This window comes from Papio anubis, chromosome 14 (assembly GCF_008728515.1).
Source record: "Papio anubis isolate 15944 chromosome 14, Panubis1.0, whole genome shotgun sequence".
In the NCBI taxonomy this organism is placed as follows: Eukaryota; Metazoa; Chordata; class Mammalia; order Primates; family Cercopithecidae; genus Papio; species Papio anubis.
This window is the reverse complement of record NC_044989.1, coordinates 104,602,916-104,616,441: the sequence shown is the minus strand read 5'-3', so window position 1 is coordinate 104,616,441 and position 13,526 is coordinate 104,602,916. Positions and strand designations below refer to the sequence as shown.

Genomic DNA, 13,526 nt, shown 5'->3' with positions numbered 1-13,526 from the left:
ACTTGGGAGGCCAAGATGAGAGGATCACTTGAGCCCAGGAGCTCAAGACCAGCGTGGACAACATAGTGAGCCTCTTGTCTCTAAAAAGGAAAGAAAAGAAACATGTTTGGAATTTGAGCTCTTTTTATCTAGTCTTATAGCATATTCACTTCTCATTTTGGCAGAATGAAGATCTGACTCTTTTAGTTAAGGAAATGGAACAAGGTCACCGTGACCTGGAGAAGATGCGAGACCTTTATTCTGAGTCGGTGATCATGGACTGGTGGTACAATGCGGAAAAGGATGGAGACAGCAAGTGAGCGTGCCTACCCGCCTGTCTCCCTGTGCGGGGGCCTCTCGAGAGCGGGGCCTGCCCCTTGGGCCCTTGTCCTTTCTGAAATGCTCTGTGAAATTTCTTTTAGTGAAAAGAATCACATAGTGTGATTAAGTTAGGATTTTTTTAAGCAAAGAGAATTAATAATTTCATAACAATTTAATCGTGGGCTTGAGGAGGCCACATATTCCCCTTTATGTTATCCATGCAGTGCGGACGGGCCCCCAGACCCAAGCACTGACATGGCAGAGAGGAGCACTGTGTGGGGAAGGAGCTCTGACTCCGGGATCCGGAGGCCGAGGCCTGGACTTCCCTCTGTGTGACTGTGGTGAGGCCCAAACTTCCCTCCACACCTCTCCATTGCGTGGGCCTCTGTTTCCTCATCTTTAAAATGGTGGCCGTGGTGGTGGGTTTGGGATAGATGATTTCTCATGTCTGCCCCCATCCTATATTCTAATATATTTCTATTTCGTGGTTTTTAAACAAAATCAAAACCACCCCCGAACACACCGGAAATGGGTCAAATTTTGTTAAAATGATTTAATATTTTCCAGATATTCAAGTATCACAGCCTACCCTGCCAGGGTGTCTTTTTTAGTTCAAAGAATGATAGAAAATTGGGGAAAAAAAGAAAATACATTTATTAATCAGAATTTATTGTTCAACAAAACGCACTCTCTTCCTGTTAGCAAATTAAGCATTTGTACGGGCTTAGGGTAGGGCATGACTGTGGAACCAGTAAAAAGAGGTAAATGTTATAATGGTCATCTTATAATGAGATTTTATGGCATTATTTTTTTAAGTATTTGTGAAAGCACAGAGACAGCTTCTAAACTTCAAATTTTTGAACAAATAAACTAAGAATCAAGTAAATAAGAAGCCATTTATTGAGCACAAACCATGCAGTAAGAGAACTGGGGTGCACAGATGAATGTCAGCCTGGTTCCTTCTGCCGTGGGGGGGCACAGTGCGGGCACAGACCCACAGAGGGCTGTGGAACCCAGGGCAGGTGCTCCGCGGAGGTGTCAAGGGGCACTGGTGCAGGAGGGAGGGCACACGTCACAGTGTTGGAGCAGAAGATTGCTCCGGAAGTTTTCCTTTGTATGGCTGCTGTCTTCAGAGCTTCAGAGAAGGTCATGTCTGGGAAAACACTCAAGCGTTTCTGGGATCCCTCCATTCTGCAGAACGGTTCCCTGTGATCTAGTGCTGGCATGGGAGGTCCAAGGCAGGAGTTCCTTTCTCTAGCTTTTGTAAGTGCCTGCTGGTAGACACTTTGGTTACAGAGTGGGTTTCTGTAGTGCTTACTTGTTTATAACAGGCTTTCCCCCCTATGAATCCTCCCATCGGCCCCATGTCGTCACTAGACAGGTGTACAGGTCACGTCTCCTGCAGTTGATAGATGAGGAAAGTGAAGAAGTTTAGAGAAGATTGAGTTACTTGGCTGAAGTCACAGAGCCAGGAAGGACCAGACCTGTGATGTTAGCTCTATCTTCTGACTCCAAGGCTGGGCCGCTGTCCACTCTTCGGCACTGGTCAGGGATAAATGACTGTTTTTATATTAACCCGGATGGGGGAAGGCTTACTTCTTTAAGTTTGCAGTGTTCAACATTAATGTGTTGACTTAACTCTGCCTTCTTGATGGAAATTTTTTTCTCTCTCTTTTTTTTGCTCTACTTTTTATCTAAATCAAAACAGGCATCAAAAGGAAATCTGTTCTATGGTTTCAACCCCAGAAAAATGTGCAAAGCCTCAATCTGATGTCGGTTCAACACAAACTTCATCCCTGAATGTGTTGAAGGGACCATGGGGCCTTTCAGATCAAAAGATTCAGAAAAAGAAAGTCCTCCACGCAGGTATCAGTGAACAAAACGGCTTGACTCTTTGCTGGTTTCTCTTCAAGGCAAGAAGATAGAATAAAACTAAACCCACGTACTATTTTTAAGACGCACTAAACCTGTGGGTTTTTTTAAATTAAAAATTTTACTAAAATAATTGTACATTCACATGATCTTATATATACCTACCCTTCATCCTGTTTCCCCGATGGTAACATCTTGCAAAATAATAGTCCAATATTGAAACCAGGATATTGATATTGATACAATATCCACAGGTCTTATTCAAATTGTCCAGTTTTACTTGTACCCGTGTGAGTGTGTGTGTGTGTTGTGTGTGTCTGACAGTCTATGTTTAGGTCTACACGGTTCGATCACATGTATAGGTTTGTGTTTCCACCACTACAGTCAAGATGCAGAAGAGTCCCATCACCACAGGAATCCTTCGTGCTGCCCTTTCATAACCACACCCGCCTCCCTTGCACACCCTTCCTACAGCTAAAATCAAACCAAGTGGTGAAAGACTGAATTATTTCCCCCTAAAATTGGGGAAAAGGATGCCAACTGTCACCACCCTTATTCAATGTAGCACGGGAAGTTTTAACCACTGCGGCAAGGCAAGAAGAAAAAATAAAGCAAGAAAGATCGGAAAGAAGAAATAAAACTGTCCCCATTTGCAGATATCGTATTGTCTATGTAGAAAACAGCAAGGGATGTACCAAAAATACAAGTCCTAGAGCTGCTGAGTTCAGCAAGGTCTCTGGTTACAGGACACACGAAACCAGTTGCATTTTGATATACTAACAGTGAACATACCGCAACCTATATTAAAGCCATTCATAATTGCTCCAGATAAAATACATTAGGTGACCATGTAACAAAGTATGTGCAGAATCTGTATGCTGAAAATTATAAAATTCTTCTGCAAGACACTAAAGAAGACCTAAATAAATTGAGATACTGTGTTCAGAGGTTGAATGAATTGGTGTGACAGATGACAGTTCTCACCTCATTTATCTATAGGTTTAATGAAATTCCGAATAGAATCCCAAAAATATTTTTATAAACATACACGAGCATATTCTAAAATATATACAGAAACTTCAGGTTCTACAATAGCTAAAATAATTTTGAAAAAGAGAATGAAGTTGGAAAAATCACCATACTGGATATTAAGGCTTACTACATAACCACATGAATGAAGACAGCGTGGTGTCAGCAGAGGGATAGGTGGAACAGGGCCTGGATTTAACCCACACAAATATACCCAAATGATTTGACAAAGGTGCAAAGTTCACTCAATGGAGGGAGTAAAGCCTTTTCAACAAAGACGCGGAAGCAATATCTACAGTCGAAGAAGGAAAAGAAACTTGACCGTAACCTCACACGGACCATGGATTTAAATGTAAAACAGAAAACCATAAAACTTCTAGAAAAAGATTAAAGAAAACCTCTATCCAGCGAAGGAAGTTCCACGCATTTCTAGCTTTCTGGGAGTTGTTATCATGAATGGGTGCTGGATTTTATGAAACACTTTTTCTGTGTCAACTGAGACAGGCTTTTTCTTTAGTCTGTTGACATGGTGGATGACATTAATTGATTTTCAAATGTGGAAGCAGCCTTGTGTATCTTGGAACATTTCCCACTTAGTCTCAGTGTATAATTCTTTTAATGCATCACTGGATTCCATTCGTTAGTATTTTGTTGAGGATTTTGGTATCAATGTTCATGAAAGCTATTGATCTATAGTTTTATCTATTTTTCTTTTTTTAATACTGTCTTCATCCAGCTTTGGTATCAAGCTAATACTGTCCTCACCAAATGGGTTGGAAAATTGTCCCTCCTCTTCTATTCCTGGAAGAAATTGATGTCGTTCTTCTTTGAATGTCTGGTAGAGTTATCGTGGAGCCATCTGGGCCTACGAATTTCTTTTCCAGATTTTTCATGATGAATGCCATTTCTGCAATGGTTTTAAGGATATTGTCCATTTCAGGTTGGTCGAGTTCTGGCAGTTTGTGGTTTCTGAGTAATTGGTCTATTGTTTCTAATTTATCAAATTTATGAGGGCAAAGTGGTTTTTTTGTATCCCTTTGTCAGCTTTTTTAATGGCTGCAAGATCTTTAGCAATGAACTCTCGATATTAGTGCTTTCATCTGTCTTCTCTCTTTTTGTCTTTTTTCTATCTAGCTAGAGGTTTTCTTGCTTTTCCTTCTGTTTGTTCATTTGTTTCCAGAGAATGTATAATTAATTGTTGAAGGACTTTTATGGGTAGCCTCTTTAAAATCCTTGTCAGATAGTTCCAGCTCCTGATTCTTCTTGGTGTTGGCATCATGTGTTTGCTTTTTCTGATTGAAGGAGAGATTGTTTTTCTAGTTACTGATATGATGGGTGATTTTTTATAGTATCCTGGACATTTTGTCTATTATGTTAGTTACTCTGCATCTCATTTAAGTATTTTATTTTAGGAAGTAGTCATCCTGTTTAAATTTAACATGTGGGCCTTGACCTACTTTTGTGGGCTGTGGTTCTGATGGCGATTTAATTTTCACAGGCTCTGTGGTATTGTTAATATTTTGGTGCTTGTGTTTCTGCTGTTTCTGGGGCTCCTACTGGTCCCTGCTGGTGCTGCCTGAGGTGGCAGCAGGCATCCCCTCAGACCAGGATGTTAGATATCTCCGAGGGGAGAGTTGCAGCAGCTCCCCCAGTGCTGTCTCTGGGGTGTCCCCACATTGCTGGCAGGGAGGAGGGCCTTGAACCTACAGGGACCAAGAGGCTTCCCGGAACGGGCCACTAACTGGAGACTGGCCCTCCTGCAGGATCTGTCCACATGCTCCCGCTCCCTCTGTACAAGGGAGCAGCATTGTACGTGGGAAGAAACAGGCTTCCCACACTGGCCACTTGTGTGGCTGGGTCCCCTTTTCCAGTCCTGCCTGCTCCAGTGAACCTGAGTTTTGCCAGAGTTGCTCCTTGTCTTAAACATTTTAATGGCCAATTGTCACTGCCTCCGTTTCACTTAGATTTGGGATGCTTGGTATTGGGAGACAATCATATGCTGAGTTTCTATTTTGTTTCCATTTGTGAGGTAGAGGAGTGATGAAAAGCCATGACTGATCCTACAGAGTCAGGGGAGGAGCTAAATGCATGACTCCACTGCTAAATAAATGTTTCATTCCGTGTTTGCGGCCTTTGGGAATGGTATAGTTTTTATGTTTGGAGACTTGGGGAGCTAAATTTCATTTTTATTTGGCTCATGTAAATCTGATTGTTTTGCCTGGCAATGTTGGTCCAGGTGGCCTGCCAGTGTGGACAGCGGCAGGAGCTCAGCTCTCTGATTCGGATTGTTTATCTCCTTTTCTCACAGACATAGCTTCTTAGTTCCTGGGTACAGAGACAACCAAGGCAGGGCTTACCCTTTTGTTGCCTAGAAAAACAGTGATTACCATCTAGCACACTCCTTCTCTATGCATGGAGACCACTGGTGTTACTTTTCTGTGTGAAAGCTACCCATTTGCAGATTACTAGCCAATCTTTGCTCTAACTGTCTAATTTCTTGTAGGAGAGGGTATGTCCTCTCAGTGAAAACGCAGACACATTTCATTCACGAATGCTGACATAAAGCCTTGGAACAAGGTACGTCTAAAGCCTCCAAATTATGAAGTACAGACTGCACTTACAATTAGTGTGGTTTATGTTATCAAATATAAAAAGTAATCAACATGATTTGGCACAGGCTCATTGTCCTCTAAAGCACACAGATTCAAGGTCAATATTTGCTAAGTCGTCATTTGCCGGTAGAAGGGACACATCAGAGGGTAGAAAATAACATAAACAAAGATCTGGACAGCAATTGTGGTGGGCAGAATTTCTCGAATGGCCTACCAAAGATGTCCTACCCTGAACCCTGCAACCTTTGACTATGATGACATGTCACTGTCATGACCAGGTTATGCTGACCTAGACAGGGTTATCGAGGTGGGTCCAGTGTAACTGTGGGAACCGTGAAACGCAGGAGCTATTTCCAGCTGGTGGCAGAAGAGAAAGTGAGAGAGATTTGAACCACAAGAGGAATTGAATGTGCTTGAAGATGAGTCGTGTGAGAAGTAACACATGTACCTTAAGCAGCTGAGAGAGGCCCTGGGCTACAGCCAGCAAGGAAACGGGGCCTTAGCCCTCCAACTGCAAGGAGCTGAGTTCTGCCGGCAGCCTGAGTGAGCGCGGAAGCTGACGTCTCTCCAGGAGGGGCCCAACATGAATTGAGATAAAGGGAGCAAGACGTCCCAGCCGCTTTCAGTTTGTGACGGCACCATCCTCGGAGGGTTGGGAAACTAAAGTTGCATTCTTACTTTAAGGAGCTGATAAAATAGTTGTATCTAATGAAGCATCTCCTTCCATCCCCAATTCCTTTAACTCTTCTCTCTGTGATACCAACAGAATCAACCAAAACCAGCCTGCTCAGGAGCCAGATGTCCTCCCTCAGGAGCTCAGCTGCCAGTGAAAGGAAGGATGGCCTCTCCAATGCCAGCAGCCAGAGGACTGCTCTAAGTGACAAAGGCAAGCCAGAAAGGGTCTCTGTGGCCAGCCAGCCTCCCTTTCCCCAGTGTGTCTGTTCCAGAAAGAGCTGCGTGTAGATATGTTGGTGAAATCTTATTTTAAATGGGCCCAGATTGCTTCCTATTCAAAGGAATCCCTTGTAAGTCAGGTCTGCCTGCTTTATGACCTGGATTGTCTGAGAGCTGGCCTTGTGCTTATGGTGCCTGGGTGTTTAATACACACGTGGCTCACGTAACTATGGTCATGCGCTGTCCCTTCATGGTTTGATTTTGAAACTGTCATATTTCATAGTTGGTTTTTTTCTTCCCTTTCTTCAATGGATGATGCTACCAGATGAGCCCCTCTCTGGTCCAAATGGTCAGCCTTTTGGGGACTGCTTATGAAGAAAATGTGATTTTTCCTTCAATCGTTGTTCCTATTGATAAAATTATTAATCTTAAAGTAATAAATTTTGAAATGTTTGATGCCTGTAGCATTTTTCTTGTATTTCAAATAGTTGATAAATTAAAAATCCCAGTTAAACACACACATACACACAATCCCGTAGGGAGTAGGAAGTGGCCAGGTGGCAGATGTACCCCTGCGGCGACACAGCCATAGTTTAATTGAACTCCGTTTTCTTCAGTGCTGATCTGTGTGGTATCTTTTCCTCACTTTTTTTTTTTTTTTTTGAGACACAGTCTCACTCTGTTACCTAGGCTGGAGTGTTGTGCTGCAACCTTGGCTCACTACAACCTCTGCCTCCCTGGTTCAAGCGATTCTCCTGCCTCAGCCTCCCGAGTAACTGGGATTACAGGTGCCCACCACCAAGCCAGTCTAATTTTATATTTTTAGTAGAGACAGGGTTTCACCATGTTGGTCAGGCTGGTCTCAAACTCCTGACCTCAGGTGATCCACCCACCTCAGCCTCCCAGAGTGCTGGGATTTTGGCCGGGCACAGTGGCTCACTTTCAATTAACTGGCCGTATTTCCTAAGTTGTCTACATTCCTTAAAGGGCTTATCAAATGATGACTGGGATATGAGTTCTTAGCTATTTAACTAGCTCACGCCCAAACACACCTCCTTCTGAATGCTGCTCAGTCAACAGATATCCCTTTTCATTTATAAATACACATTTATATAAGGATATATTTAAAACCCCAAATATTAATTTGAAAATTTGAACTTACAACTAAACAGGACCTAACAGGTTTTATGGTTTTCTACAGAAAGCTGAAGAACCACAAAACAATCCATCAGAAATTAAAATGTTGATCAAGGCTCTCTTATATAATTTGGGGGAGTCCAAAAGGTCAATATTGAACAATCATCGGTTAATGGTATTTTTATTGCACACTTTTTAGAGGTGTGTTTTCTGAATGAAAGAATGAATATGTCTCATTGTCTCAAAACAGTGGTAGTGCTGTATTTACCCGTGCATTGGTCTGTAGTGTAAATTGCAAAAGAATCTTGCCTGAGAGCCCGCTCTGACAAATCAGGATACGTTCTCTGAAATGTGGTCCATTTATTAGCTCTCAGTCACAGCTGAACTGAGACAAGCGTGATCCCTTTGCATTTTATGTAAAACCCATATATGAGGAAAATACGCAACTGCCACTTCCCCTTCCACAGAAATGAGCATCCTGCTGCCTGAGGAGTGTCTTGATGACACATCGTCAGGAAGGGTGACCGGAGAAGGAAGCCAGGTTTACGACCACAAGTGAGTTCTTTAATTTGACAAAGACAGTTCTGTTATGCTTTTGTTGGTTACCCATCAAGTTGTAAAATTTAAAACACCACCTCCTTGTGTTCTTAGTTCTTCAGACGTATCTTCAGAAAACTGGCTCAAGACCTATGGCTTGGTTGCCAAGAAACTCACCCTCATGGATGCCTTGTCCGTGGCGGCGGTCCCCCACAGCTCCACCTACGTTCCCGTCCTGGACAAGCATGTCACGTCTAAGGTCTTTGATGAGGTAAACTGATTGTCTGTGCGTCCCTACTTGAGGCCATTTTCATTTTCTGCTCAACTAAAAAGTAGTCCAATTTCTTGTGTGGTTGTAACAGAAATGTATTTAGCCGTTGGGGGAAAAAGTATTTGTAAAGACAGTAGAAGGGAGAGAGAGAGGCTCTTAAGAATTCGGGCGCAGTGGCCCACACCTGTAACCCCAGCACTTTGGCAGGCTGAGGTGGGCGGATCCCTTGAATCCAAGAGTTTGAGACCAGCCTGGGCAACATCGTTTCTACAAAAAATACAAAAATCAGCCAGGCATGGCGGCATGCACCTGTAGCCCCAGCTACTTGGGGGACTGAGGTGGGAGGATCGCTTGAGCCTGAGAGATCGTGGCTGCAGTGAGTAGTGATGGCGTCACTGCACTCCAGCCTGGGTGACAAAGAGATATCTTGTCTCAAAAACAAGGAAAATAAGAATTCTCTTTTTAGGCTGGGAGGAAACTGATCTCGGTTGGGTTGGCACTCGGTGGCTCGTTGCCAATGGATAGAAGTGTGGGGCTGCAGAAATGATTGAAAACTCTAGGTCAGTATCATGAGTGAACATCAAGTATCATCCCTCATGAAAGGAAAGGGACGGCTTGCGAGAGATTATGTCCTTCCTTTGCTTACCTTCTCTTCCTAAATGGAGTGGCATCTTTTGCATCAAAAAGCCTCCAAAGGAAAAAGTTAAGAGAGCAAACGAGCAAGCCACATGTTAGCAAAAGGACCACCAGACTGTCCTAGGTGGGTCCCAAGAGGAGAAAAACAGCTTCCAGTGGGAGGGCGTGGTGGGGTTAAATGTGGAGGAAGGCCAAGGAAGTACCACTGAAAACTTAACACTGAATTTGGCAACAAGGAGGTGCTCATCTTTACAAGAATAATTCCAGTGGGACCGCTAATCTCGGGTCAGACTGCAGTGGGGATGAAGAACATGAAGACTGAACCTCAGTGCTTCCTGGCAAATACAACAGCAACTAACGATTTAAATAGAAACATTTTAGTCTTTGCAGTCACTGAATGGAAACAATCTCCTTAAAAGACCTGTCTCATGCTGAAATCTTTGCAGAGGAAATGATGCGATGCTTGGGGATGCTTGGGATTTGCTTTATTGTAATCGGAGTGGTGGAGTAGTGTGGCGGGCTGCGGGGGAGTAGGTGAAATAGATAGACCACACGTTGATCATTGTTGCATTTGGGTAAGACTTGGTGAGAAGAGTCGTTTTACTCTTCTTTCTGCTTTTTTGTGTTATTCGAAATTTTCCATAAAAAGAAGTTGAAAAGATCAAAGGCAGGAGAAAATTTTTTAAAAAATGAAAAGACCTTTTCTAACTGACCTTGAAATAGCTGAGATTTGATGTATTGGAGGAAGCAGATGAATTGGTGAATTTTTTTTTATTAGCACGTTTAAAACATTATCACCCATGGAGGCCCACCTGCCTGCTGGTTTGGGATGACCAGCGACTCACCCTCCGGAGGCTGTGTGTGTGTTCTCCTCTAGGCTGGTTGCTGGCTACTTTGCCTCAAGGTGAATGCTCCTGTCCCTGGCTGTTACCCTTGTGGTTGGCAGTTTTGATTTATACCTGACTAGTCAGATGTCAACTTCACCACTTGAACTTGACTTCTTCTAGAAGCAACAGGGAGAAACTGAACACTGATTTATTTCTTCTAGGAGGTTTGGGGACAGCTCCTTCATATTCTCTGCCATTATTTTACTATTCTTGAGTTTTATTTGGGACAAAATATATTTAGTGAACTCTACCTAGAAATATAATTTTCCTGGGCTTCTTATGTCTCTTTATAAATGTCCCAACCACTTGAGTTAGAGTGAAAAGTAAATTTCTTGAAAAAAATATGGTAGGATAGGGAAGCAGAAGCATAAAATCCAAGGAAGAAACCAGAAAGGAAAGATTTACAGGCTGAGGAAGTAAAAATGCTATTTTGCTTAAAAACATGTAAATAAAATGAAGGCAAATGTCAGAAAAATACCTGCAACATGTATGACAGACAAAAAGGACCATAGGAGTGATATCTTACATGTGTGTATCAGTATAAATGACTGTGTGTGTGTGAATCAGTGTTCAGTGTGTGAACACACATGCACACACATCCATACCATAAGAGAATGAGAAAATGACAAATACCCCACTGGAAAATTTAGGGAAAAAAAGAAAAAAGTCAAAACCATATACAAAAATATTTAACTTTACTGGTAACCAACTCTATGCCTTAAAAAATGCACACTGAAAATCAATTAGACACCACCACCCCCCCCCCAGCAAATTGGTAAGGTTAAAAATCACCAATAAACAGTAATGGCAAGGATAGGGTGGGATGGACACTTATATCCTGCTAGTGAGAGTATAAATTGGTGCATCCTTAGTGTAAAATGTTAAGAGCTTATATTTACCCCAGTGAATTCATATGTTACTAGGAATCTATGTAAGGAAATAGCTAGAGATACTGAAGTATATGTGCAGAGAAAAATTACTACTGCCTTATAGCCAACAATGGAAAACAACACAAATTCATATAATGGAGTGTCATACATTCATCAGATATCACATTTCTAAAGAATAAGTTTCACACGATGAAAAGCCCTCATGCTAAATGAAAAAAAGTCAGAGTATATAGTGTGTTAGAAATTTGGTTGTACATGTGAGTGAGATAGGCATGGTGGTACTTTCTCCTTCCCTCCCTTTTTTCTTTTACCAAAATGTTAACAGTTTAGCTGGGTGGTGAGATTGTTGGAGATTTTTTTTTTTTTAATTTATGTAGTTTTTAATTTGTATTGTAGGACTCTTAACTCTGAACATATATTAATTATACACTGAGAAAAATGTTAAGAAAAACAGACCTGGCCAGGTGCGATGGCTTACACCTGTAATCCCAGCACTTTGAGACACCGAGGCAGGCGGATAACGAGGTCAGGAGATTGAGACTGTCCTGGCCAACATGGTGAAACTCCATCTCTACTAAAAATACAAAAAAATTAGCTGGGCGTGATGGCGGGCGCCTGTAGTCCCAGCTACTCGGGAGGCTGAGGCAGGAGAATTGCTTGAATCCAGGAGGCGGAGCTTGCAGTGAGCTGAGATAGCACTACTGCACCCCAGCCTGGCAACAGAGGGAGACTTCATTTAAAAAAAAAAAAAAGAAAGTAAAACAGACCTGAAAGCAAATGATAAAATAATGTAAACGTAATGGGAACTTAACTTTTAATTAACTGCTTTATTTTTATCTGATAAGTAATATATGAATAATTCTCAGTATATGAGATTTAAACCATGCTTAAGTCTTTAGAGGAGGCTTCTCTCACCACCACGCCTATCCATGAAGGAAACACATTGAATAGTTTGGTGAATTTCCTGCAATCCTTTTTCTACATGTGCATATGCATATGTAAGTACATGCACACATAACATATTTATGCATAGACACATAAGAACGTTAATAAACGTGAATAAGACAATACCATATACATTTACTATTTTTAAAATTTTGTCTTAGAGCCCTTTCCACACAGGTAGATGGTCTCATGCCTGTAGTTGCAAGGCTCTTCCACATTATTAATGGATATTTACATTGTGCGTCCTTCCTTCCCCTCTTACAAACATTCCTGTAACAGGTTTCTTTGCACATAGATTTTTGGGCACATGTATAAATCTGTCTTTGGAATAAATTCCCTCAAGTCAGATGGTTGGACCCAAAGAGTATGTGCATTTTAAATTTTGATAATTCAAATCATCCTCCAAATTCATTGTACATTTTCACTAGTATGTATCCCCACAGACAGAGTAAAATAATACTCTCTTCCTAAGAAGAACTCTGTATAATACTTGATAATCATTAGTCCTAGGTGTGTAGAAATGCTTTGAAAACCCTGAAAGTAGTGTGCAGACATAAGATCTTTATTCAGCCTATTCTTTCCTCCTTGGTTCATATGCTGAAAAAGCAAACTTAATATTCAGTCCAACAATTAGAAATTTTTTCCTCTGAGATGTATGTGACATATCCATACTCTGTGAATAATAATATGCCTACTCTGAGGTTGTCATGGGATTAAAAGAAGTAATGCATATAGTGGAAAGTACTTAGCAGGCACTTAAGATGTTGACTTTCATTATAAAAATATTCAACAAATTTATGCCTATTATATATGCCTTTGTTGGGCTCTAGAATACGGTGCCAAACAGGAAAAGCCAACATTCCTACCTAAGCACAACTGGCAGTCTCAGGAGGAAATAGCAATGAAAATGAGAGAAGCTCTAGTTAAATGTGACGAGTGGGAAGTGCTGAGTGAAGACGCAGGAGATGCCCCTCACCTGGCTTCAGTGGCCACAGAAGGCTTGCCTTAGCTAGTGGCATCTGAGTTCAAACCCGGGGGAAGAGAAGGAGTTATGAAGATGGAGAGATGGGAAGAGAGCCCCAGGCAGTGGGGGAGCTCTGGGGAAGCCTGAGGGACAGAGAATGTTTGTCGTTCCAGAGAAGTTTAGTGTGAGTGGAGAAGGTGATAAAGCTGGGGAAGGAAGGGCCTTGATTGAATTAAGGATTTTGAACTTCATCCTGAGGGGAATGGAGGGGTTTTTAGCAGAGGAGAGAGATTAATTTGGGGGTTTAGCTGGCACACAGAGAATAGTTGGAGAGGCATGAGGCTGGGGAGATGGGGGCAGTCAGGAGGCAGAGCTGGGTGGCTGGAACCAGTAGGCTGTGTGGCTGGAACACTGCGGATGGGCTCAAGCTCTTTAGAAAGTCAAGTCAATGATGTGGGGCTGAGGGAAAGAAAAATGCCAAGAGTGATGCTCCAGACTCCAGCCTGGAATATCAAGCAGGGGATAAATAAAGGATGAGTAGTGAGGGTCCTG

At 42.1% G+C, this 13,526-nt stretch overlaps 1 protein-coding gene across 6 annotated transcripts in view; it reads left to right on the top strand.

The window, feature by feature from the left end:
* VWA3B (von Willebrand factor A domain containing 3B) overlaps positions 1-13,526 on the top strand; it is a 236,803-nt gene that overhangs the window by 154,278 nt on the left and 68,999 nt on the right. For all 6 annotated transcript variants that reach the window (XR_002516781.2, XM_021925079.2, XM_021925080.2 and 3 more), the window contains 5 exons: positions 165-295; positions 2,009-2,166; positions 6,580-6,699; positions 8,312-8,399; positions 8,496-8,652. Coding sequence is in view for 5 of the 6 variants with exons in the window: in XM_021925079.2 (XP_021780771.2) it covers positions 165-295; positions 2,009-2,166; positions 6,580-6,699; positions 8,312-8,399; positions 8,496-8,652 (654 nt within the window). In the remaining variant the exon portion in view is untranslated. The remainder of the gene's footprint in view (positions 1-164; positions 296-2,008; positions 2,167-6,579; positions 6,700-8,311; positions 8,400-8,495; positions 8,653-13,526) is intronic.